This window comes from Engystomops pustulosus, chromosome 2, assembly GCF_040894005.1.
Source record: "Engystomops pustulosus chromosome 2, aEngPut4.maternal, whole genome shotgun sequence".
NCBI classification, from domain to species: domain Eukaryota; kingdom Metazoa; phylum Chordata; class Amphibia; order Anura; family Leptodactylidae; genus Engystomops; species Engystomops pustulosus.
Genome location: NC_092412.1, coordinates 61,902,510 through 61,930,495, shown reverse-complemented (window position 1 = coordinate 61,930,495; position 27,986 = coordinate 61,902,510). Strand labels below are relative to the sequence as shown.

Here is a 27,986-nt window from a genome sequence, read left to right as displayed (position 1 = left end):
CATTTAATACCCAAGTCTTAGCACATCCACCCCTTTGTGTTTCCAATTAATGTAAATCCTTAAACAAAACAGCTACCACAAATCCCCATGTATTTCTATAGGCTCATACACATGGCTGTGTCATGTGTGAGTTTGTGGCTTATTAGGCAGTCTTTTCTACTGTCATCAGCACATGAGTGAACCTCATACTCCACACAGGCAACAAACAAGGGAGCACAGGTCTATTGTATGTTGCCCAAAAATACACACACTTGTGTTTATGAAGTGAAAAAACACAATCACAAATCCATTTTTTTCATTAATACGTTTTTACATGTATTTTATATGTGATTTTGATTTTGCTAATTCAAACAGAAGCGCCTATGTATTATATAACAAAAGTTCAACAATCTTTTATACCATTTAGGGTTCATTCACATGGCCATACATAGGACATGTCCTATCTTTCCCCATGTGCACGGCCTTACGCCGTGCAGCTTTATGGAGAGGGGAGGGGTCACCACTCCTCTCCAGCGCACTGGACGCTACAGCGGGCACAAGTTCATGTGAATGTAGCCTTACTCAGACAGATCTAATATAAAGCTGAGTGTATGTATGTATGTATGTATGTCCACTAAAGAAATCTGTACCGTCGCGTTTTGCACAGCAGCTCTCTGTGACTCAGGGAACGTCATAGACTCAGTTTTGACTTGAAATTTTCACCCCCTCCTTTCCAAAATCCACTTATTAACCACCATATATAGAAGGCATTGTCTGCTGTGGCAGTTGGAACGCTGAGCCGTGATTGGTTGCTGTTCTGCCACAGTTCATTTATATGAGCTCTGAACTGTGATTGGCTACTACAGGCAATGAGTAGAAGATGCTGATGTGGAAGATAAGGTGTATAGGGATCCAGAGATGGGGGAAATTTATCAGAAATGTATGAGATAAAACTGTTTCAGTTGCTCATGGAAACCAATCAGAGCTCACCTGTAATTTTATGAACAGCTGTGCAAAAATTAAACTTTAGATCTAATTGGCTGCCATGTGCAACTAGAGCAATGAGAGTGCCAGCAACAGACAGTCACTAAAAGAGTCTGCCAGAGACAGACAGTGTCAGTGACAGAGACAGTCAGTGACATAGACAGTCTATAGATACATATAAAACATTTTTTGTTAACCCATTCTATTTTGTTATAGCTGAAAGCAGATATTTACTATCCCCGGCAGCGTTGGAAGCTACAGATTTTCTATAAATGTAAGTATGAGAGATATAATGGATATGCAGTTTAATAAATGTACAATTCAATCAGTAAAGCCAATTTAACTTTAGAAGCACATTAGAAAGACATACTGTATGTTCTCAATGTTTACTTTTATTTTACAATGTACATGATAGATTACTCACATTCTTCTTGTCATCCTGCCCCTTTTTCCTTTCTTTATTGGCCATGATAACACCAGTCCTCAGAGTGTCAAAGACAGGATCTGTGCGATTGGCCGCAGCTGTGATAGAAAAGGTAAGATAAGTTTAGTGTGTATGCTCAGTTACACAACTAAGCTCCATGCCAAGATTTGTACTTTATAACCTGTAAAGTTAGGCTTATAGGCTAATAACTGCATAATACCCGCATTCTAACTTAATATAATGATCCCAAAATGTTCCCCTCATGTGCATGATATGCCTCTGGGGCCTGGATGAGACCAAGTTCATACTGTGTAGTCACCTGCCCAGTGAAACACATCACTTACTTTATAAAGTAAATATATTTCTAAAGCTGCCAGTGACAGATGAGAGTAATAACTCATCCAATCCACAATGGCAGAGAAATCAAGCCATAAATTAAGTTATGTGCAATTATGAGAAATGCAGGGGAAAAGGTTTGAACATATGAAGAAGGAGAGGAGCCGAAAGCCATGGAAAGCCATGACACCGTCTGAAATCTATCAATTATAAAATAATTAATAAGCGATCCTGCCACTTCAACATAATCCATGACCAGGTACTCCCCACAAGATTTCAGGTGGAAGAGTGAAAAGAATTATCCAAGAGCCAAGGACCACCTTTAGAGAGCTCCAGACCTGAAGCCATTAGCTAAAAGGTGGGGGGCACAGAAAGGTGGCATAAGATGGGGATACTGTAAGGGTCATTTTAAGAGTCATTTTAAGTGGCTACTATAAAGGGGTCGATATAAGTGGTAGAAATTCACAGTTTTGCCATAACATGTAGTTTGTACTTAGACATCCATGGCTTTATCTTTAAGACAAACATTTGCTACTGCAAGAGGCTTGTATGACTGTATAATGTTATCCCACACTGTGTATGCAGGTATTTTCTAGACTTTCTCACTGTGCACACTTCAAGTCCTACTTCTCAGGTGATCTCTGTATAAATCTCAGATGCAATGAATTCTGGGTACCAGTATCTGCATACAACCTACTTCTAGACACATTACTTACGTAATGGTACTCATATGTAGGTATGTACTCGATTATATAGAAGTGATACATACTACACCATCCATGAAAGCATTGCACTACACACTATGTAACATATGGTTCCACCTTGCTATGTTGTATTCCGTACACATTTCCTTGTGGCCTCTGAGATTTGTATACATCACTGATTCTTCACCTGTTACCATTTAATGTCTTGTTATAGTCAATTATTTTTATATTTTTTTATAGTCTCCCAAAGGAACCCTTTAGATCTATTGGGATCTCATGAATGAATACACCAGTTAAAGGTGTATTCCTGGATTATGAACATCTGAAACAAAAACCCATAATGCTATAAATAAATGATTATAACAAAACTCAATGTCATTAATCACAGTTTGATTTTATGATTCACAAAATGTTATGGGCTTTCTAAAGTAGACAGAGGTATCACAAAGAGGGCTGCCACTGGAAACTACAAGCCCCATGATCGCAGTAACTCCTCCTCCTCTGCTTCCAGTCATAATCTAACAGACTGTCTTGCTCTGTTAACATAGTGATGATGTGTAACTGCTATCACTGCACATTACCTCACTGAATTGGCCTCTCACCACAACATTGCCCATACTGGATGCAATGCACCCAACCAACTACAGCCAAACATAGTGGTGATCACATGACCTGCCCGGGCAGGTGCAGGACATGTGATGTTGACATGTGACCAGCAACCATCTTCTGTCCTGTGTTTGCTCCACGCTCAGAAGATCAACGGACTGGTTAAAGGGCCAGTAGCATTTTAATTCTTCATTATAGTATATGTCAACAGCATTATTCTACTAAGGGGAGCAAAATTTAAACAACAACTAATTACACATTAGCTTATTTTTTAAGGACCCATTTATATTTTAATTATCCTTATTCCTGGAATACACCTTTTATGTTTTTGCATTTTCATAGAAAGAATATCACTGCACTGTAATTCAGGATGTGGGAGGGAACAGGTTACAGAGACAGTGGACCCTAAGACTAAGCCCACTTCCCACCTGGAGGCCACATTCCTTTTGTGTACTAAAGTGTAAAACATAGAGACCAAGCAAAGGGCCAAGCAAAGGGTCAAATACCAGGATACAGAGTAGAGAATAACAGGATACCAGGGGCCTACTTAGAACTAAATCTAGTGCAGGCAGACCTATGTGATGTCAGATCCAGCCCCAGAAAGTGATTGGACCAGAACTCTGAAATCCAGACAAGACAGAACAGCAAGGGAATAATGTAAGTTGAACAATAGTCTGTCAGTAACAATGGGTTAACTATTGATAAACCTGAGCATAGTTCCAGTAGACCTATGGATGTGGTGCAAATCAATCAATGCTGTCAGTGAAAACAATACACCACGGTTCACATAAACAAAAAAACTGCATTTTTATTATAATTTAACTAGTCTTTAAGAAAAATCTTTTGGTGTCGTATACACCATCTACTATACAATAAAGCAATAGAATTCTTTGCAATTTCTACACTCTTCCAGACAGGTTCCAACACAACATCTCAATAACAATAAGCCACAGGACATTTCTCACCTAAACTGCAAACAAGAATGTTCTAATTAACAAAACAATGAAACGAAAGCCCAGAAATAACTTGCTTCTCCTCACACTAATGCGAACAATTGGAAGAAATCTTCTACAAAGTCCCTTTAATTATAAATAACTTCATCTATTTGGCAAAGAAAAACTGATAGGAGGAATTTAATGCGCTCTAGAGGAATTTAGACGATGTAAAATAACTTGCCTTGAACATGGTTCTTTCATGATTAGATTAGTGACATGAGAAGGAGTCATAAGATTCTCCCTTCTCCTTAAAGCGTGCCTGTTAGAGGATTTGTACATCATTGATGGTAATCGTCTGCAATTTAATATCCTTTCTAGAATTCCCACCTTTATGTGAATTCTCACCCAATTCAGATGTGATTTGAAAGAAGAGATTCTTATTTTTAATTTTTTTTTACCAAAAACATGTTAAATATTTCAGTCAAAAGAGGGAATTACTGAAAGGATATTTAAAAATATACTGGATGGTCCTGATAGTTTAGTAGTGTGATAGCTCTCTCTCTCTCTTTAAGGCCACCTGCAGATGGCCATGTTCTCAACTGGGCTATACCTGGGCTTAGCACATGACTGGGGTGGAGGGTGAGAGCTCTTCACCCATCTTCTCTCTAAAGCTAGCCGGGTGGCTGTTCTGTAAACATGTTCCATCTTTTACAGTACGGCAGCCTGTCTCGCACACTCTGCAGAGGGTAATATGACCTTTCAGATGAATGACCCTATTGCCCGTTAGTATTAAAATGCGTAGCACACGGAGGTTTAAAAACATTTGTGGGCAAGGGGCCTTAGACAGTTACTGCACTTCAATTGGACTAAGCTACAGCGAGCGTCAAAACAGGGCACAGCCACTTCAATTTGTGCAGAGTTAAGCTTGATAGAAAAAGGATATAGGAGGTAAAGAACTATACTGCAAGGGTTGGATCCTCAACAATCTAATATTCATACTTGCCAACTTTAAAGAGGGGTAGTTGAGGGAATTTTTGGGTGGCCACACCAGACGGCCATTTTTGTGATGTGGTCTCTCAACAAACCATCATACTCCTTTTGCGGGTTCTAATTTATAGTGAAAGTCCTTAAGTAAGATTTCAAATGACTGTGTGAACATGTGTGAGAAATGCACCTGGCTTGGAATAGTCACAGTCATCTGGGACTCTGAAGGTCACCAGTTTATTGGGAGTCTCCCTGACTTTCCGGAAGATTTGACAAGAATGCTTATGTTACTAAACCTATCCAAAAAATAGGTGATCAATCTGGTGATTGAGACTACCTCAGTAACATCACAGTTATGCAGCTTTCATCATGCCCTTCTGTTAATTATAGCAGAAAAAAAGTGTAAAAATCTCATTTTTTTCTGCTATTTATAAGAAGACCATAAAGGAAGCTACCCTTCTGTACTTGGAATCGTATGGGCAATGGAGTGGAAAACCTTCCACTCATCTTCTGTATTTAATTTCTGTTACGTTCTATAATGAAAGAGTGTAATGGAAAGGCCTGGTGCTGGTTTCAACTGGGCCTTGAGTAGAAGAGGTGTAGGCTCCATAGTGATACGGGTCTTACAGTAAATAACTTCTTTTATGTTAATATACAAAACATTCATTCCTCAAGATGTAATAGATGCCCCCTGCTTAATCCTGGATACACATAATCCATAAGGAGAATGTTGTATTACCAAGACATTAGTTGACCCCTCATTTTATTTCTAACCTAAATTCAAATGTTACAAATATTTCTAAGTACTTTTTATGTGTTAGGGCTTCTTGTGTTATGTGCATACGATTAACACTCTCTTTTAGATTGCCAAGAGTGGATTTTGAGCTCAATTTGTGAACATAATTTGTAGAATATTTTATCTGTTCTGTACTTGCAGATGAAAAGACTGTCAAGACCCATCCACACCATGTAAAGAAAAAAGCTATTTTAGTTTAAACTACTTATTAAGGCCTTCTGTTACAATGCTGGTAAAATGTAAGATAATGTGGTATCACAAGGGTGTATCAGTCAGGGGCGCTGCTGTAACATCATGCTCTCTATCATATAAGCTGCTCTAGTGTTGAGCTTTCAGTCAAGGCAGCTGCTGTGACATGACATCCTCAGTCAGGTAAACTGCTGTTACTGTGAGATATTGGGGCTCATTTACTTATCTGGTCCAGTCGCGATCCAGCGACGCGTTCTCTGACAAAGATTCGGGTTCTGCCGGGATTCACTAAGGTCCGTGCGCCTGATGTCCACCAGGTGTCGCTGCTGCGCTGAGGTCTGCCTTAGTTCGCCTTCCTCTCCTTGGTTACATGTAAGTGCTGATCTTGCGACACAAATTATTTTTTTAATTCCGTGGTTTTTCTGAATCCGTCGGGTTGTCCAATGGCCACGCCCCCCCATTTCTGTTGCGTGAAAGCCAGCGCCGATGCGCCACAATCCAATCGCGCGCGCCAAAATCCCGAAGCAATTCAGGGCAAATCGGAAATTGTCGGTAAACCCGACGAAAGTGCGCGATTCGGGCACTTAGTAAATGAGCCCCATTCAGTCAGATGCTGTGATGTCACATTGTCAGTCAAATAAGCTGTTGTTTTTCATATATAACATCATGTCTGACGAAGAGAACTAGTATTCTTGAAAGCTCACCATCAAATATTCTCAGTTAGCCATAAAAAAGGAATTATTACTGTGACATAATCAGAGTAGATGCTGTGACATCACTCTCTCAGTCAGGTTAGTTGCTATTACTGTGACATAATCAGTGTAGATGCTGTGACATCACACTCTCAGTCAGGTAAGTTGCTATTACTGTGACATATTCAGTCAGGGTATATGCTGTGACATCACATTCTTAGTCAGTTCAGCTGCTGTGACATCACATTCTCAGGTAAGCTGCTGTGACATCACATTTCTAGTCAGGTCCGCTACTGTGACATCACTGCATAGACATCACAACTCTTGTTTCTGGGAGGTCAGTTGTTGGGATATCACAAATATATTAAGGTATGATAAATCATGTGTAAATTGCAAACTTTCTGTTCTTTAGACCTACATTTAAGTTACATTTTAATTTATTTATTTTAATAAAATTAAAAAAAAACACATGCCATATCATGTTCTTACAAATATCCAATTATTACAATGGCAGAGACTAAAATATTTTCTTAGAGCCTTCCTTCCTAAATCCCAGCGACATCTCTGCTATGAAGGTTGGGGGTAGGTATGGACACCTGGCTGGGGGTAGGTATGGACACCTGGCTGGGGGTAGGTATGGACTTTATGGTTGGTCTACAGTTCTTTTCCTCTTATCTACCACCGCTTAGATCTCGTTTGAAATTGTGCTTGTGAGGAAGGAGACTAGATGAAAAGGACTGTGAACAGGGGCGTAACTTAAGGGGGTGCAGAGGGTGCTATCGCAACCGGGCCCATAAGGGGTCACTTTCCAATATTAGAAGACTAGTACTATAAAACATACATTATAGTCATGGGGCCTGGCACAGACTTTGCACTGGGGCCCATCAGCTTCAAGTTACACCACCGCCGGTGACACTGGATAGAAGTATGCAAGCATAGGAATTGGAGTGAAAGAGGAGGGAAGGGGAAAGAGAGGCGTGTGTCCCTGGTTTAACCCATGAATGTGCATAAACGCATAGAATCTAATTTGCATACACAGGGGATACAGAGTTATTACAGTAAATTGGAGTCTAAGAATTAGATGTATAATAAGCTGCTGGCTAGACAAACCAACACTAGTAAGGGAAAGCTTAGTGCTCTATGTATTGTTTAGCCCATAGTAAAATTCTGTGTTGATACTTTTAACTGTTGGGCCACACTACTTTACAAGCGCTTTGTTAAGCTACCAACAGATTTATGAAAAAGTGCAATAAATACGTGTCTTAGATTCAGACCAGGTGAAATCCCCTTATTTTAACCTCTTGGATTCTTTTGTCTTTTAACAGTTACCTGACTTTATTGTATATGCAGTCTACATGAACAGTTTTATTGTCTGTTTTTTGTAAAGTTTATTTCTTTTAAATATAGAGGAGCTTTATTTTTTCAGTCTTGTATTTATTTTGTATAGAGAGAACCAAATATCAAAGTTAGAATTATTATGGGCTTTTTTTTTTTTGGAACAAAGAAGTATAATGGTGCCATCTTGTGGTCAAGAGTGGAGAAACAGCCATAGTTTATTGGGGTCATTTATTTTAGCCTTTTCTCTTTTTTTCTCATATACAGGTGGTCCCCTACTTAAGGACACCCAACTTACAGACACTTCTAGTTACATACCTACCCCTCTGCCCCCCTGTAACCTCTGGTGAAGCTCTCTGGATACATTACTTTACTTCCAGGTTGCAATGATCAGCTGTAAGGTGTCTGTAATAAAGTTTTATTGATAATCCTTGGTCCCATTACAGCAAAAAATGTTGAAAATCCAATGTCACTGGGACAAAGAAAAAGTGTCTTGGGCTACAATTATAAAATATACAGTTTATATACAAATTCAACTTAAGAAAAAACCTAAGGAACCTATCTTGTACTCGGGGACTGCCTGTTTTTGCATTTGCATATTTCTGTGAAAATTTGCGACATTCACTCACATAGCAAAGTTCATCACAACACAATTTTTTTGTGTTGCCTCTGAATCCAGATATCATATCTAAAATGTATATTGTATTTTGCAGTCTTACCATGCTTTGGAGTAAAATCATACAACCATCTAGCAGCAGTGGGAATGACAGTAGTAGGCTTCTAATAAGCTACTTTTAGTATTCTGTATGCAGTTTCAGTATGTAGACTGAAAGTTTGTATTGTTCCTGCCACTGTCCCAGACAACTGCATAAGGTTTGGAGAAATGTACTGAAAATAAACTTCAGTCCCATCTATTTATCTATCTATTTTTGCTTCCCAATGACAATGGATTAGTGAAACAAATCTTTCTCTCTCAATCTCTCTCTCCCTCTACATATGAATATGTTTTAAATCAGCTAATTGGTGCACAGTTTCTATAGTATAATAAGACATAAAGAGCATCAGAACTCACAGAAGGGCAGCAGTTCCTTTACACACGCATACTGCTGGTTGCTGTACAGAGGGGAGCTGTAAGCCCTGCGGAAACCAGGAGGCTGCAAGAAAAAGTCAAACATATTAATACATATATTACTGTTCAATTTCTATACAGGTACATAGTGTGCATTACACAATCTGTACATCATTATGTAATTGAATGGGGATTTCTTGAGTAATTTTGTTAATAAAACTTTTCCTATGAACTCTAAAGCCGCTTCGTGCACTGGTGTTTGTCCCCATTTTTACAGGTCACACAAATTCACTGAATTCGTCTATAATGCTGCTTGCGGTGATTCACTAAGATTGTGCGCCAGAAATCATGAATCTGGCGCTTTCCTGCACTGGCCAGTCAGAGTTCACCATCTTTTTTGTGGTGCATCTTTAACATAAGATGTTAACACAATTTGAAAGTTAAATACGACGCTTGGTCCGAATCAGTATGACCATCCGACGGCACCCACCCTAATTTGTATTGCATGGAGGTTAGCGCAGCTGTTCCGCAAAAGGGTCACATGCGACACAATCCCAGTGCAGACACTTCTTAAATACCTGTGCAAGCCGCTTTAGCCATGAAGAACGTGCACAGTCCAACAAAAGTTTGACGCAAAGCCCTTAGTAAATGTGCCCCTATATGGGAGACATTGCTGTCTGGACATAATTTTTCTGTTACTTTAAGGAAAAATAAGTTGCATCTCAGTGCTTCGGGGGAGTGTCCTCACCTGCCGGGGCACCTGCTTTCTTCTTTTTGTACTTTTTATTTAAAGGGATGTCAGTCATTTAGTACGAGGGCAGTGCTGGGCATCATAGAAAGAGGAAAACCAGCAGGCTAGGCCATGCCCCTGGTGCACTAAAATGCACATTTACATAAAGAGAAAAACAGAATTTTCTCTAAAATAAGAGATTTTTGGGAAGGCCTTTGTCACATTTGTACCAGGATGTCTGAGAACATGAACTTACTATTTTCCCAAAACATTTCTGGAACTCCACATAGGACTGACAATGGTGGTGAATGTTAGTCTTGCAGTTTTTGCATCTCAATCCAAACTTGTTGTTTACTGCAACCAAGAAAAATACAAAATCTGTTATAAGTAATGTTTTTTTGTCATGTATGACTTTTACAAGTGTGGACTTTTCCATCTATCTAGTGAGTATTTCACCTAATATGATAGCATCAATCATGGAACAGTGCACTTTACACAGACTGTAGGGGGGTTTAGGAGCTTCGGTCGGTAAACACATGCCCAGACAGAATAGTTAAGTGGCTCCGGTGCCTCTGCCAGGCCTATGAGTAATTGAGGTTCCTCTAACGTTACATTGCCTCAGCTCTCTCACTGACACGAAGCAGCAGCTTTGGATGATATCACAAAAAAAATGAATAGGAAAGGACTGGATAGAATGACTTTTGCAGAGGGTCATAAGTACCAGGACATGATATCATAAAAACAATATGAGGCATTCTATTCTCATGAACAATTGCCAAATTTACTATTGCTGGAATCGTCAAGTCTGTGATGGAATCTCTATAAGGCTGTGTTCACATGTTCAATTTTTCAGATGCAGTTTTTGATGTCCAAACCAGGACTGGAGTGAAAAAGGAGCTTGTCTCAATGATATGTTCCCTCTCATTCTGATCCACACCTGCTTTTGGCTTCAAAAACACCATCTGAAAATCGGAACGCTTGTATGCACCCTCACCCCACCTTTATAAAGACTAGTGTTGAGCATACATGAAAAATTTGGGATTTGTACCAAACCGGGGGCTAAGGACAGGTTTGACGCCACTACCCCAGCAGTTAACGCATACGATCAGTGCTGGCACCAATTGCAGGCATTAACTATTTGAATGCTGCTAGCAACACGGATTACCTGTCCTGGATGATGACCCACCCTATTGACACTCTGGTGGCAGGTCAGTGCCAGCGCACATGAGCCTGCGCTAGTTTATATACTACTGGAAACACCCACACCCACCCGCAATTGGCTCTAGCAATGGTGCTGGCAAAGTTGCTTGAGGATATAAAAATTTGTGTTCAACTGAATTTGGCTGAACCCGAATTTAAACAGGTCCGATCATCCGACTAATAGGTCCGACTAATAATGACCTGTGTGATCCCAGTCACTAACAATGGATCCACAGTCCTTATTTGTGGCCCGTTTGTCATGACTGTATGGGATTGCTGGGGAAAACCACAGCTAAATGTATGAGCCCAGAGAAATACATTTGTCCACATGAACAACGTTCATGTGCATGAGGGCAAACAGTTACAGCAAACTTAATCCGGGGAACCTGAAGATGCTACAGATTTTTATAGTGTAAAAAAACCGGCACATGTTGCCGAAAGTCGGATATTTTTGAGTTTGCCATATTTTAGTTGACTATTAATTTGGTGATGCCAGCACACTTTCAGGATTTAGATTCCTTTATTCTTTGCAATAATGGTAGAGGTCAATGGACACTTATCAAACTGATGTGGCTGGGCCCCTTTGTGTAGAAATTCATCTTTCAAGAAAGCTGAACAAAAGCCCAATGAATGAGGAGAAGGTTGAGTATGTACTCTGCTGCTCTAGTCAATACAATGGGAGTATTGGAAATAACTCCGCACATTGGTAGAGTATCTCTCGCACTCCCATTCTCTGCCCATGAGAGTGCTGAGTGCTCTGACCGGAGATTTGCACCACTCTCATTCCCTGTCTATAGGATTGCTGGAAATAGTCGAACCCTATGCTTGGCAATTTCCAAAGTTTTCATAATATTTAATGGAGGGGTAAAATGCATGCTCAACCTGCCACTCCATCAATTAGTGTGAACAGAATCCCTCATTCTTGTTATCGTGTGAGTCCCAGACCCTTTAACTCTATAATGGAATATATGAAAATAGGCTTGGAATATTTCAAAGATCATTAAATGAAAATATAAAAAATATCATGTCCTGAGTTTGTGTGTTTTCCTGCTTTTACCAGCTGCGACTAACTGCAAACGTAACATTTGTGAAACATAAGGCTGACTTACAAACAATCATACGGGCGCAAACGTCACAGAACTTGGGCTTCTTCAGGTAGTGATCCTTGAATTTATGAGGTTTGTCATTGACGGGCCTAGGGGGTTCTGGAGGAGGTTCGTCGTTCTTGTCTTCCTCTTCTTCCTCTTCTTCTGACTCATAGATATAATAAATAATAGGACCTGAGTTTGGTATCTCACCATTTGGCTGATTTTCTGGAGTTGGAGCCTGGGGTTCACTTTCTTCCTTCTTCTTCTTTTTGAACATGTTCTTTAACTTTTGAACCTGGAAAAACATTTAATAATATAACTTATTCTACACAATAGAGAACTTCATTATCTGTTCATAACTGGAACATCCAAAGCAATTGTAGGTTTGTTGACAAGTAAGACAATAAGTAACCCAATTTTTTTACTTTAGGCTCAGCCCCATTTTTCGTCATTTGACATGTGTTGCTTTATATAGTTTTAACTTTTGAACACTTTAACTTAGCAAAGTGTTGTTGGGAGCGTTTTTTGTCACATGTTGTACATTAGTGGTAAATTTTCGCGGATACGTTTTTGTTTTATTTATAAGAAAAATGTAAAAATGATGCTTTTTTTCAATTCCCATTTTGAAAATTCGGAATTATGTCGTTTTCATTCAAATAATTTTAAGAACAAAATTAGTTACTAAATTACATTTCCCATATGTCTGCTTTATGTTTTCATATTGTCTTTTGATGTCACGCAAACTCAAAAATCGAACATTGATTTTCCGTATTTTCAAGTAGATTTCAGAATTGACTTTGTTGTGGATCATTATTGTTTTTAATGAAATTTGAAATATATACTATTATCCCCTAGATATCACTCCATTTTCAAATCTGCACCCCTCAAACTATCATAAACAGCTTGTAGGAAGATTGTTAACCCTTTGAGATCTTCATAGTAATTAAAACAAAACGGAGGTGAATTTAGAATGGTCCAATATTGACATTAATATGTTCATTTAGCCCTAAAATTTACAAAACTCATCTTGAGATCTGTTATGCAATTTCTCTCGAGTACGGAGACTCCCCACATGTGGATGGTCCTTCTTGTGGGGCGCACAGTGAGGCGCAGAAGGGAAGAATTACATGTTCATTTCTGCCTCTTAACATCTAGTTTTTAACTCAGCTCCCAATGTATTCAGGGAAGAATGCAAATAAGTTGGTGTTAAATGGAAAACAATACCTCCTTTTGCTACCTTGAAAGGCAGCCCCCTTAACATCAAGTATGACTGAGTGTATCTATTGACATGTATTGGCAGGTGGAGGCATAGTTGTTGCCTACGTCACATCTGCTGAAGAAGGCAGGATGGAAAAACGTAGCAAGCTACATCTTTGCATCCTGCTCCTTCCTGCTGAGCAACATACGCACTAATCAAAGGCAATAGTAGCCTATGGAGAGCAGATACAGGGTATTGCATCCCTCGTCTGGCTAGCTGAGCAAATTTGTCGCTGAGCAGGAGGGGCAATCCGTTGCTGTCATTATCAGACATATAAGGACAGTGACATCACTAGGGAAACACCCCGTACATCGGCTGCTGGACTCCTCCACCAGGGAGGAGGGGGAGGAGGAGTCACTGTGTGACATATGCTTATACAGTGGGATATGTCTGTGCCATACGCGGTAAGTACACATCAGAATCCCCCTAATGTGTCCTTATAACTTAAGGCACAAAACGAGAGGTGCACCCAGCCTCACGTGTATTGACACTAGAATATTACTATTAGTGCAAGTACTAAAGTTAATCATTTCTATTGAGAACCTGAAAAATATGTTATATAAAATATATATTTTTCTGGTTTGCAATAAAGATGCCCTTTAATCCTGTCATCAGGTACAAAATACTAAATGATACTGAATGGCACCTTCATTTCATTCCTGCTGTTGCTCTGACCAGTTTCTGTCCCTGGTACCATCTTCTGTCCCGAGTGCCACAAATCTGTAAAGCAGTCAGAGAATTTTCAGAGCCGCAGCAATGGCCACTGTAATAACAGCCAGAGGACATAGTCAACTTTGTCCCCTGGATTATCAGCACCAGAACTTCCACAGGCAGAGAACTGTGGTAGATTTCCGAGTGAAGATTTGTATTCTGCTAGAGCAATTTTATTTTAAAATAATGTAAAATACACATATTAATTGTATTATTGTTTCCATACCACGAAAACCATGGCCCTTTTAGGAGCAGAGGTGGAGCAGGCGGAACATCTCTGGGTCAGAGTAGGGAACAAGCAGTTGGAGTGCCACAAAAAAACGGAAATCCCATAGTAAATATCCCCAGTGTATTTTTCTATGGAATTTTTTATTTTCAGTGGCCAACATTAACCTCTTAGTGACCAAGCTCATTTGTGCCTTGAAAACCAAGGCCTTCTTTTTCAAAACCAGCATGTGTTACTTTATCCGGTAATAGCTTTAAAAGGCTTTACCGGCTTTATTTTTTAGTTGATTTTTTTTGTGACATTATGGGGGAGATGTAGTATTGTACCTGCGCCAAAAAAAAATGCTGGGATTTCACTTTTTTTTGGTGCAGAATTGTTGCGGATCATTTATAATGAGTTTGCGCCAGAAAGAACACATGTTTCCGACTATACCGACTCCTCCAGGGGGGGTTTTGCCCAAGTGGTCCTGGCCTAACTTTTCCACATTACCTATTACATTTATGTGTATTTCGTCTGCATTTTTTGGCACCAATTTTGGCGCACAATAAACCAGGAAAAAAATGGGCAGAGAGCAAATTTAATGCGCAGTCCATGTAAGATTTTGGCGCACATTTCATTGATGTCGGCATTTTTATGACGCATGACTGATTAGTTCCGTCTACCTATTAATTACTAACAGCCATGCTTTAATACATCGGGCTGCGCTTTCCGGAGACTGATCTCTGATGCTGACAGTCGTGCTTGCGCCAGAATTAGTAAATCCCCCTCTATATACTTCAAGTTAGTGGGAAATTTTGGTTGATATATTTAGCTTAATAAATCTATTTAGATTTAGAATTATTTATTAAAAAAATGTGAATTTTGTAAACATTTGAAAAAAATTGCTATTCTCAAAATGTTCTGTTTTTCAAACTGATAGTCTTACCACCCAAATTAGTTACTAACATTTGCCATATCTCAGCTTTGTGCTGGCATCCTTTTAGAAGTGTCCTTTTGTTTTATTATGACGCTGGAAAGATCACAAGATCGAACAGCTTTCTCTCAAATTTTCGAGAAAATTTTAGAATAAATGATTTTAGAGACTATTTTATTTCTATAGAGGTTTTGTTAATAGAACCCCAACCCCCCCCCCCCCCATATCACCCCGTTCTATTAACTTCACTCCTCAAACTATTCAAAACAGCAGGTAGGAAGTTTGTTAAGTATTTTACAGAACTTCAAACAAAATGATGGTCTGATTTGGAATTCACTAATATTTATCATTAATACATTCATTTAGCACTAAAATTTACTCACATTTTCCATTTTATTTTCATTTTAGTGCTCCTCACTTTGATAAAAATTGATAACTTATTTATTTTTCCGTGTACAGAGCTGTGTGATGGTTTATTTTCTGTGTAACAAATTGTACTTTCTAGTAACGGTATTTTATACACCATGCCTTGTACTGGGAAGTGGAAATACAATTCAAAATGCAGTAAAATTGACAAGAAACCGCATTTGTGCCATTTTCTTTTGGGCTCTGTTTTTACGTCTTTCACTGTACATTCCAAATGGCATCTCTAATATAGTCTTTTGTTCGGTACAATTACAGGGATACCAAATGTATATAGGTTTTATTAGGTAAAGAAGATTACGTCAGTCACAGTGTCTCTGGATCTTTGAGTAAGTGTCCCTGGTTTATCATGCTTGGTTTAGATAGTAGATTTAAGTGGCTTAAACTGTTACTCTATTTCACACGAACCGTAGCACGGCAGCACGCGTGGGCGCCGTGGAGCGCTGCTCATGCCCGCCACTCTGCATAGAGAAACATAGTGCATGGCGCCATTTTACGGGGAAAGATAGGACCTTTTCCCCAGCTATATAACACACGTGCGGCACCGTACCACTCCGTAAGGTGCTGTGCTCGCATTGCCGGCCTATGGGGACGGATATGCGGCTTATATACATCGGCCGTATATGCGTCCCCCAGCGGCTGTGTAAATGCAGCCCTAATAAAATAAAAATACAATGTGGTACTTTTTTTACATATAGAATTAGAACATTAACAATAGAATGAATGTCCAAACTGGCTTCTGGCATGCAAAGTCCATAGAGATTAAAAAAACGAATTAATTCACAATTAATAGAAATAAGTACATGAGCAAAAATCAAATCTCCTAAATCTTAGGGGAAAAGAACTTTCTGCAACTGCAAATCTTTAATTTGCCACAAATGGTAAGGGACAGTTGTCAACTGTTTTTCTATGTTTGTTATTCCTAACCCATAGAAGTCAATGGGTGAACAAGAAGAAAATAAACACAGGATACATGGAGGGTATTTGTATATGGTCCTTTTTTTATCTCAAAATATGCTGGAAAACCAGGCTTTTGCCATCTAATATTAGCCAACAAATGGTGGGCATGATAAATTGGATGCCATGATCCCATGAAAAAATGGATGGTGATACAACAAAAACACCATTTTTTGCAGATGCTGAACAGATACACCCATCTGAATGAGCTCTTAAACTGTTTCCTGATATGTTACTATGGCTCCACATCTGACATCTGCTGATTCTGAAAACATTTGTAGGAAATTTAGAGCCTTCCATATCAATACACATATGATATATATGACACATCAAAGGCCAAGCCCAACTAAAAACCAAATAGAAACCCATCACATTTCAAATATGAGACACAAAATGTAAAAGTTACCTTCTTCATGGCTGCAACTTATTTTCTTAGTTGTATTCTGAATAACAATTGTAGCAACCTATCTACATAGTCCATCAAAACTGACTGTGAAGAAGAGGTCCAGGGTACCAAGCAAGGTGCTGAGAGGATTGTTCTAATGAGTGAGTGGGCAGAGCAGGGGAGCATATCCTGAGCATATTACATAATTGTTGACATTGTTCTAATTTCATGGCTGGCAAGACTATATTTATATGGCTGGCGTAGTATGGGAGTCAGCTGATCACTTAATGCTACTAGGCCGTAAAGAATTTGGCTTTGGTCATCTTTACTGCAGACAATAGAACAGGATGACTGAGAAGAAATGTGCCTATAAGCAAACAACATTTTATACCGTAGTTGGTGTGTAATATGTATCTTCATTGAAGGATCAGACAGTTAGTTTGTAACTATACTACGTCCTTATCTTAGCTACTGCCTACTTCTATGCCTGCTCCCTTCTTTTTCCTCATGCCTTTCTTCAGTATCCAAGCAGTTTGTAAATCAGCTTTCTGTCCTGAGTCTAATGAAATAGCTCTTTACAGACCATCAATGGATAGTCTAATCTTTTCAGAGAGCTGTTTCATAAGGTAAAATATTCCCTAGGTATGGAAAACGTTACTTATTAGCCTTTTGAAACATGAGGATAGAGCTGGTAGGCTCCTTTAGGGTTCCTGAAGGTGTGAAAATTACCTCGGCAAGTATATAGAGTTTCTAACTGACCACTTTCTTCCATGGTACAAAAAGAAGAATCGTGCCTTCTGGAGCTAAATACTCTTCATGAATGACAATGCACCATCTCATGCTGTGAAGATACCTCTGTGTCACTGGCTGCTATGGGCAGGAGAGAATCTCATGGTGTGGCCACCAACTTCCCCTGGCAGACACCTGAGAGTGGAGTCTAAGTGGCACCCGGTTTCCATTAGATCCCGCCACAAAGTGGGTTGGACTTGCTGCCGCGGAATACCACCAGGTCGCTCCACAGGTGAAACTTTTCTCGCCAAGGCGAAGTACAAGTACAAGGCAAAGTACAAGTATTGAAGGAATGCGGACAGATAAGGAGACCCACTTCTGCCGCGCTAGGGGAGAGAGGGGTGCCAGGGACCTGGGTTGCAGGAGCACCCGTGACAATAATCAAGCAATAGATCTATGAGGGTGAGAGCCATTTCACATTTAAACTCTGAGAGGCTATTCTAACATGATGCAAAGAGATTCAAGCAGAAACTCTCCAAAAATACACAAGTTCAATGGATGCAATAATTTGTGATATCACAGAAGTGTCCTATGTTACATGTAACTTGGCCTGTTACGATGTTTTGGATTGAAATAACTTTTAAATTTCAGTGAATGTGACCTCCTAATGCTGCTCATTCAACAAATGATTGTTTTCAGTTCTTAACAACCTATAAAATGTTTTAAACCTCTGCTGTGCAAAATAATTTGCTACTGAGCATTTTGAGTTTTTGTTAATTTTGAAGAATATACTGATATCATTGGGAGGTTTGTTCAATAAAATTCAATTTATACTCTTAACAAGTGATATCATTTGAATGGACCATTTAGGAAAATCAGAGATAAATATCAAGTCCAAATCTCCTTTTATTTATTTCTCCTTTTATTTTCAAACATTTATTATTAAAAACATTAAAACATTTTCTTAATTCTGTGAATTGTAAGGGTTCCAATGATAAAATACTTTCACTTTCTTATTCATCTTATGGATCTCACTTCAGGAGTGTCTGAATCAACACAGAACATTTTAATGGCCAGGGTTAGTGATAAGCTGCCTTCTTGAAAATTTCAAGAAAAAGTTTGGTTCGGTACACGGATTTGATTGCGAACCTGACCCCGAACCCCATTGAAATCAATGGGGACCTGAAATTCAAAAGTGGATATTAAATGGGTGTAGTAAGGGGTTGAGGGCTACAGAATGGAGGTAATGACAGGGCAATTGCCCTGCCAAAAATGGGCTAGAGAAAGTATTTAAAATAATAACAGAAAATTAAAAGTATAATAAAGAAATAAATCAATGAATTATAAAAAAAAAAAATCAAAACAAAATAAAATGCTGTTAATGTCACTGTCTCATAAAATGCTATTGGTATCCAGACACCGCTATTCTCCTTGGGCTATAAGGCGCTATTGCAGTGACAGCAGTATGAGACCATTCGACATTAGACAGGCAAGGACTGTGTATGAGACTGTTTGACATTAGACAAGCAGTGACTGTGTATAAGACTGTTTGACTTTAGACATGAGACCATATGAAATTTAACATGCACTCACAGTCACTTGCGCTGCACTATTGTTCAGTATCATTATATATGCAGTTCTTCCCACTGCCCTGAAAAGGGCAATTAATTACAATTTCTAGCTATCCCTGTATATAACAGCCTCCTCTTCCTACCTGGCTGCCCCAAAAAGTCCCTGCCTTTTCCTCTCTGTCATGGTGCCTGAGCATGTGACCCTGCCTTTTATACAGCATGCTCACATGTCATGAGGCCAGTAGTGTTTTACTGAACCATACCTGCTATCATAATATGGTGTAACAAAATCATAAAAAAGCATTACATGTTATTATTGAAATAAAAAAGAATTAAACTATCGGTAACATTATTCCTATTAAATCCACACCCCCCTCCCTTTCCCAAGATGGATTTCGGGAACTGGTTTCCCAAGGATACATTTCTTCCATAATGCACGGTTTCTCAAACATACAAAAGCAAGTCTTCATACCGCTGTGCGCAATAAATAAAAATTAACAAGGTAGTTTGGAATTGAAGGTCTGAAATAGACTGATCAGTTAAGAGTTAATTAAAGCTGCGAGTGCACCAAAACTTAGAGGCAAGATTCTGGTTACTCCAAATTGTGACAACCACAGAAGAAGCAACGCTGCAATGACATATTGGGGCTCGTCAGTTTCTGCCCACAGGTGCTCAGCCCGGTTATCTATACAGGATTGGTAACTTATATGCACCTTTGTCTGTAGCCTATATGTTTTTATTTGGCTTGTATTATAGTTACTTCATATCTAGCCAAGAAGGGGGGGTATTAATTCATCATTAGCTTGGTTTTTTTTTTTAGCAATTTTAGGCATACACTTTTTATCTATGCCCTCCTTTATATGCTAATTTTAACAATGTATTGTTTTGTTTATTAATAAAGATTTAAATACAAATTTAGAAAAATATGTGATGTTCTGATACATAACTGGTGGTAGTATATTACTAATGGCCCACACTGCCAAGTGTATTGTTGTGTTGTGTCTATTACTCCATAGTGTACAGCATGTAAGTGCGCTGTTTGATAACGGGTTTATCACAGTAGAGGCTGAAATGTTCCCTCTGTGTCTTTTGGTGCACTTGTGGCTTGAATGCTTTTTCATAGAGCCTTGGAGTGTCATCTTGGGGTGCACAAAGTTGCTAATATGGACCTATATGAAGTCCTTATTCTCACACTGAGTGTAATCTCTGCCTTTTTTGGCATTATAATCCTCACAATCTTCATCTGTGCTCCCAAGATCTTCAATGGTGTCCTCCAGTGACCCGGCAATCTGCAGTCACAATAATCGGTTTCTGTACAAAATGATAGCTAAGTAGCTGATGGAGATACAGTTACAAAACATTGTTCTAATAATAATAATCTTTATTTATACACTCACCGGCCACTTTATTAGGTACACCATGCTAGTAACGGGTTGGACCCCCTTTTGCCTTCAGAACTGCCTCAATTCTTCATGGCATAGATTCAACAAGGTGCTGGAAGCATTCCTCAGAGATTTTGGTCCATAGTGACATGATTGCATCACACAGTTGTCGCAGATTTGTCGGCTGCACATCCATGATGCGAATCTCCCGTTCCACCATATCCCAAAGATGCTCTATTGGATTGACATCTGGTGACTGTGGAGGCCATTTGAGTACAGTGAACTCATTGTCATGTTCAAGAAACCAGTCTGAGATGATTCCAGCTTTATGACATGGCGCATTATCTTGCTGAAAGTAGCCATCAGATGTTGTGGTCATAAAGGGATGGACATGGTCAGCAACAAGACTCAGGTAGGCTATGGCGTTGCAATGATGCTCAATTGGTACCAAGGGGCCCAAAGAGTGCCAAGAAAATATTCCCCACACCATGACACCACCACCATCAGCCTGAACCGTTGATACAAGGCAGGATGGATCCATGCTTTCATGTTGTTGACGCCAAATTCTGACCCTACCATCCGAATGTCGCAGCAGAAATCGAGACTCATCAGACCAGGCAACGTTTTCCCAATCTTCTACTTAGCTGAAAGGAGTGGCACCCGGTGTGGTCTTCTGCTGCTGTAGCCCATCTGCCTCAAAGCTCGATGTACTGTGCGTTCAGAGATGCTCTTCTGCCTACCTTGGTTGTAACAGGTGGCGATTTGCCTTTCTATCAGCTCGACCCATTCTCCTCTGACCTCTGGCATCAACAAGGCATTTCCACCCACAGAACTGCCGCTCACTGGATGTTTTTTCTTTTTCGGACCATTCTCTGTAAACCCTAGAGATGATTGTGCGTGAAAATCCCAGAAGATCAGCAGTTTCTGAAATACTCAGACCAGCCCTTCTGGCACCAACAACCATGCCACGTTCAAAGGCACTCAAATCACCTTCCCCATACTGATGCTCGGTTTGAACTGCAGGAGATTGTCTTGACCATGTCTATATGCCTAAATGCACTGGGTTGCCGCCATGTGATTGGCTGATTAGAAATTAAGTGTTAACGAGCATTTGAGAGGTGTACCTAATAAAGTGGCCGGTGAGAGTATAGCTCCATCATATTCCGTAGCGCTTTAATAATCCCATGGGACAAACAGTAACGGCATCCATTCTTGTGTAGCTGACAAGACTGTAAGTTATGGTCAGAAGTGTACGCCACATTTTACATTTGATATGGTCAACTAGAGGGGAAATAAGGACAACATATTTAAAGCGAGAAGACAAGCTCAAACTAGAAGGACAAGAATCTGTACAAAAGGGGCAGAGTTTCATAAAGGTCTGTAAGCAGAAAAAAGCCTCCCAAACAACTACCACCTCTAGGTAATTGACTTGTAAAGAAGTGTGCACATTACCAATGTTGCTACTCATAGCATAAGCGTGAAAAGGAAAATTAACTCGAAAGCTACCTGTTCACAAACTTGGCCAAAAATGGTTATTGATAATGGTACAATAGCCCTATATTAGATGATTTAGTATTTAGATTTGGTTTAGTATAGAGTGCAGCCATGTGCCGACGAACGGAGCACGGCCAATTTTCTCTGTTGTGTGCAGCTCAGGGCCCATATAAGCCTTATCCTTCAACAAAGCAGAGGAGAAAACAGATCTCCCAATGTTTGTGGTGAAATTCCATCTTCTTTCTTGTAATTCAGGTCATCTCATAAAACCTCAAATCTTCAGAAAATAGGACAAGAAAATGTAAAACCCACTGTAACTCATCAGCCATGAGTGCAGTGTAGCAATTGATACACATTGTTTTTTTAATCCTTTTTTCTTCTGTTTTTTAAAGACTTTATGTTTTATGGTATTATCATAACATTAGACTAACTTTAGACAAAGCTAAGCCCAAAATTTTAAAAGTAATTTTATTGCCAGAAACAGGACCTGTATTGTCCATTGGTTGAGTCTAGTATTGTAGTTTAACTCTATTGAATGAAGATGTGCTACATTATTCAAGACTATCCAATAACAAGACTGGTACCATTTCTGGGGGGGGGGGAATAAATATGTTCCTTTTATTTAATGTAGCAATATTGTCCCTTAGAAATTATATTGTTGTCCCTGGATACGACCATCCCTATACTCTGGAAGCAGTGTGCTATTAAGGAGCTTAACCACCTAGATTTAGCATTCCGCAGTAACTTCCAGCCATTTTTTTATATTGCACAATAACTCCAGCTGAGGTGGTTGTATCCAAGGACAGCAATCTTGTTTCTAAGGGACAACAGGGCTACATTAATGGGAAATTATCTTCATACAGGTACAATTTTTTAATGTCGTCCAATTGAAGAAATGTATATATATGGCAGATGAAATAAATTAAATGCAAATGCCCAGACAAGAATATCCCTTTAAGCTGCGGTGGGAGCCTTCTGTCTAATATCAGAGATAGCATATTGATTCCTTTTAAGTGATCATTCCTAATTTAAGTGTATGATCTTCAAAACAGAATAGCTCCATGGCACAATTCCTAAGGTCCAAAAGAAGGCATGTCAGCATGACGTCACAGGTAGCTATTCATGACATGACAGTTTTATGGCTTCCAGTAGAGTAGTCTCACGTATCATCTACAACTGATTTACCAGCTTCAAGTCCCGTCAGAAGGGATTTAACACGAGTAGTCATTTTATATAACCTGACCCTCTTATTTATATTGGGTATGTAGTCAAATATGGCTCCCATTTTCCCATTTCTACCAGTGGTGTATACATTCTGCTTCCCAACGTACAAGTACTTAGCAGGGGAACTTGGTGTTTCTGCAGTCACAAGGACATGAAACAAGAAGACCTGTGCTACATGTAGACTGAATAGAATAAGCTATAGATTTATCCCAAAGTTACAGTCATGGGGCTGGTGACACAGCCTGTGGTTGGATCTTGGGGTCACTGATTAAATCAGGGTCAGATCTAAATGAGGAAGGCCAGTGACACGCAGTTTTCCATAAAAATAAAATCACTTAACCCCTAAAAAGAGATATCAAGCCTGAAGAGATATCTGTTAGCTGAGAAATGGCCGCTTCTTGATCCACAGACTGGGATTTCAGAGTTGTTTAGAATGCCTAGGTCAGCGGACCTTCCATATGACTGTAAATGTCCGCTTTTGAGATGTTTGTGGCTTATAAAATTATCTGCAGCTGCATTGAAAAATGTGAAAAAACTCTGCACATTGTGATCATCTCAATAAACTACAGAAGTAAATGAAGTTAAATATTGTTCATTAATATTTACTCCCATTATCTTACTGCACATCCATACATCAGTGATGTGATGTTCCAGAGTCCTCTCCATAACATACAATACAGCTATCATCTTAAAGCCAATAAAATCATGAAAATGGCAAATAGTCCCATTTGCAGCATGTGATAGAGCAGGAGATGCTGCTTTTTACAATGGTTTATCTGCAGGTAGGAGGAGATTCTACAATCACATCTACAGGGAATATGTTATAAAGCAGGTGCAACGGATCAGATGAATATAATGTCCTATCTGCAGACAGCATGGTATATGTACAGCAGGAGGAGCTGAGTAGATTGGACATAGGGCCCTATGTGCTTAGAGCATGTTACAATGGTAGTTTATCTATTGGCCATGATAACCGCACACCTAGAACAACACAGTGGGGCACATTTACTTACCCGGTCCATGCGGGATCCCCAATCCGGACTGTCCAAAGAGCATGAATTCTGCAGCAATTCATGAAGATCGTGTGCCCGATTTCCTGCATGTGACGCTTCCCCGATCAGGCCCGCCGGAGTTCACCTTCTTCTTCCTGGTTTATGTAAGTGCATGGCTTGCGACACAAATTTAAATGTTAAATCCCGTGCTCAGTATGAATCCATTGGATTGTCCGGCGGCCCGCCCCCCGATTTGTGTCGTGTGAAAGCCGGCGACACAAAACGATCGTGTGCGATAGAATCCACAGCGCGTTCCCCAAAAAGTCAGGAAAACCGACAAAAATGCGGCTGCGTGACCCTTAGTAAATAAGACCCATTGTGAACCAAATAGCAGTTGTGTAAAAATAGGCAACAATGCCAAACAATTCAAAAATATACTACAGTTTTATTACCTACCATCTTTTTCGGACTATAAGGCACACAAAAAATCCTTTGATTTTCTCACGCCTTATAGTCCTGTGCGCCTTATATATGAACCTAGACATTTTAGCAGGCATTTATTGATGGTCCGCCTTATACTCCAGTGCGCCTTATAGTCCGAAAAATACTGTACATTGATTTTAAAAACCTTTACACATCATTCCAGCCATGCATGTAGTATAATGCTATGACAAGTGCCCCTACTACAACCTTATATGTTGCTACACAACCGTCCTGTATCTTGGAATGTAATGCAAAAAAAAAAGCCTAAAGATTGTAATCTATCATTGTGCTGGTGACAATGAACATATAAAAATTAAGTGCACAATACTAAAGTATATAATGAAGTATTAGTAGATAAGGAAGGGTAACAAGTAGGTAATAAAGGCAAAGTTCAATAAGGCATAAAATCACAGACAAGTAGTTTGTAGGGGCACTAAGATGCCCCACAGGCATTGTCACCACCTGGCAGCTTCCTCAGGGGACCTTTCTGCTCTATAACATGCTGCCAGCAGATAGGACACTATGTAAATTTGCTCTGGTTTTTTTGCTCCATATTATGCTGTTCTGTATATGCAGTTTGCACAGGTCAGATCCCCTTGCATGCTGCCTGCAATGTACACCACATTTTCTAGGTGACACATAAGTACTCCATGTAAGTACTGGAGGGTAAACAGATATAGTTTAAGTTATATGAAACTTAGACTAATGTTTTTTTCTCCCTTTTTTTCTGCATGAAAGTCTATGACATTCCACACCATGCTAAATTAATATTTCCCATTGAATATTCATTGATCCGTCATTCATTGATGAGTCTCAATCTCCTGGAAATGAGTGGGAATTCAGAAGACTAGAACTTATGAATAGGCTGATGGATGATGCAGAATAACCATGTTTAGGGGCCTGTCCATATACCAAGAGAAAACGCAGGTACAAAAGGTGAATATCCCATATACAGGCAGACCCCGGGTTACGTACAAGATAGATTCTGTAGGCTTGTTCTTAAGTTGAATTTGTATGTAAATCGGAACTGTATATTTTATAATTGTAACCCCAGCCAAATTTTTTTTGGTCTCTGTGACAATTGGATTTTAAAAATGTTGGGTTGTCATAAAAATCAGGATTAACAATAAAGCTGAATTACAGATCTTTAATAACTGTTATAGCTGTTTATTGTAGCCTAAGGCAAAAGTAAAGTAAATTACCAAAATCCAGAGGTCCGTTCGTAATAGCGGTTGTATGTAAGTCGAGTGTTCTTAAGTAGGGGACCGCCTGTACTGTATTGTTTCTGTACAATACTGAGCAGAGCTCAATTGTACAGCTGCCTAATAATTACTTCTTAATACTGAAATCACACATGAAGAGGGACACGAGGTGGAGAAGCCAATTAAAACAAATGACAATGGTCCCTAGTTTTGTCTTCTTTATACCTGCGATGTCTCATGTTCATTAATAATTAACACAAACATTTTTCCATTAAGAAGAGATTGTTGTGAGAAATACATGTACCATGTGTAGACAATGCCGCACGTCCGGTATAAATCATACAATAGAGGTGAATATCAGACATAGATATCATTACCTCCACACACACCGCTCCCACTCGGGATTAGAGGGGCAGACTATTTTGGAGGTCTGTGTAACAGGAGACGCAGAGATATTAAAAACCTTGTGTGATGACTGATAACAGCTGTAGCGTGCCTGTACCAGCGCCATTAACCCATCACAGGTCCGCTCAATGTTATTTATCCAGTATATGGAAGCTAGTTAAATACTGACAAATCCTTCAAGTTACCATCAGCCTTTCTTTATCATGGAAACTTCAGAAAACCTGTACAATACAGAAGGAAGGGTCCCTGATATTTAGCTCTAGTAGCATGTTATTGAACTCATCTATAACATTACTAGTTATACATATAACATCAGGCAGGAGCAGAGCCAGCACTGGGCATACCGGGGCCCAGAGCTGATGGGGGGGCCCATATACGGCTGGATGTAACGAATCCATGGTAGTTAGGGGTGGTTGTATTTAATGAAGTCCACAGATGAGTAAAGTCCATTCACAGCAAAATGTGACACTTTTTCTTTTTGAAAATTAGCTTCAAATTCCATAGGTTTATAGCTTATATTGAAAGAAATGAAGTGCGAAATTGTGTGAATATGCCATTAGAATATGTTAAGGAGATCACTGTGCTTGTCAATGCTCCCATAGTATTGAATGGAGCAGCAGAACACTGTGCTTCTTAATGGTCCCATAGTGAATGGAACAGCAGATCACTGTGCTTTTCTATAGTCCCATATAGAGATGAGCGAACATACTCGTCCGAGCTTGATGCTCGTTCGAGCATTAGCGTACTCGAAACTGCTCGTTGCTCGGACGAATACTTTGCCCGCTCGAGAAAATGGCATCTCCAGCCGTTGTGATTTTTGGCGGCCAGAAACAGAGCCAATCACAAGCCAGGAGACTCTGCACTCCACCCAGCATGACGTGGTACCCTTACACGTCGATAGCAGTGGTTGGCTGGCCAGATCAGGTGACCCTGGAATAGACTAGCCCCTGCCCACGCTGCTCGGATCATTCTGTGTCTGGATGCCGCTAGGGAGAGAGCTGCTGCTGGTCAGGGAAAGCGTTAGAATAGTGTTAGGCAGGAGTGATTCTACAAGAACCCAACAGCCCTTCTTAGGGCTACAATAAGGTTTTATTTTCCTTTTTTTTGGTTTGCCTGTGGCTGGGCTTGCTGCCATTAGTAGTGCAGCTAGTACCATATTGTGAGGAATTAGCAGGGGGACTTGCTACCGTTGTGTTTAGCTCTTAGTGACACACATATACACCTTAAACACCAAAGTGGGACAATTTATTAGGGGTTTGATTAGAATTAGGCAGAGTCTGCTGATTTATTTTTTTTTACCTTTATTTCTTTTTATAGCTCAAAGTCATCTTGCAAAGCAGTGTGCTTTCACTGTAGGCTAGAAAATAGCCATAGGAGAACCCCAACGGCTTACTTAGGCCTACAATAGCGTTATATTTTCCTTTTTTTTGTTTGCTTGTGGCTGGGCTTGCTGGCATTAGTAGTGCAGCTAGTACTATATTGTGAGTAATTTGCAGGGAGACTTGTGTTTAGCTCTTAGTGACACACATATCCACCTCAAACACCGAAGTGGGACAATATATTAGGGGTTTGATTTGAAT

General features: G+C 39.6%; 1 protein-coding gene across 4 annotated transcripts in view; it reads right to left on the bottom strand.

Moving 5' to 3' along the window:
- STAC3 (SH3 and cysteine rich domain 3) overlaps positions 1-27,986 on the bottom strand; it is a 56,795-nt gene that overhangs the window by 14,260 nt on the left and 14,549 nt on the right. Inside the window, exons 1-5 of one of the 4 annotated variants that reach the window (XM_072134907.1) lie at positions 16,946-17,107; positions 12,073-12,346; positions 10,020-10,117; positions 9,037-9,118; positions 1,388-1,485 (exon numbers count right to left, since the gene is read on the bottom strand). In XM_072134907.1, coding sequence (XP_071991008.1) covers positions 1,388-1,485; positions 9,037-9,118; positions 10,020-10,117; positions 12,073-12,346; positions 16,946-16,954 — 561 coding nt within the window. In that variant the 5' untranslated portion in view covers positions 16,955-17,107. Of the gene's footprint in view, positions 1-1,387; positions 1,486-9,036; positions 9,119-10,019; positions 10,118-12,072; positions 12,347-16,945; positions 17,108-27,986 lie in introns of those variants that run through there. The other 3 variants (XM_072134909.1, XM_072134908.1, XM_072134910.1) reach the window with 3 other exon arrangements.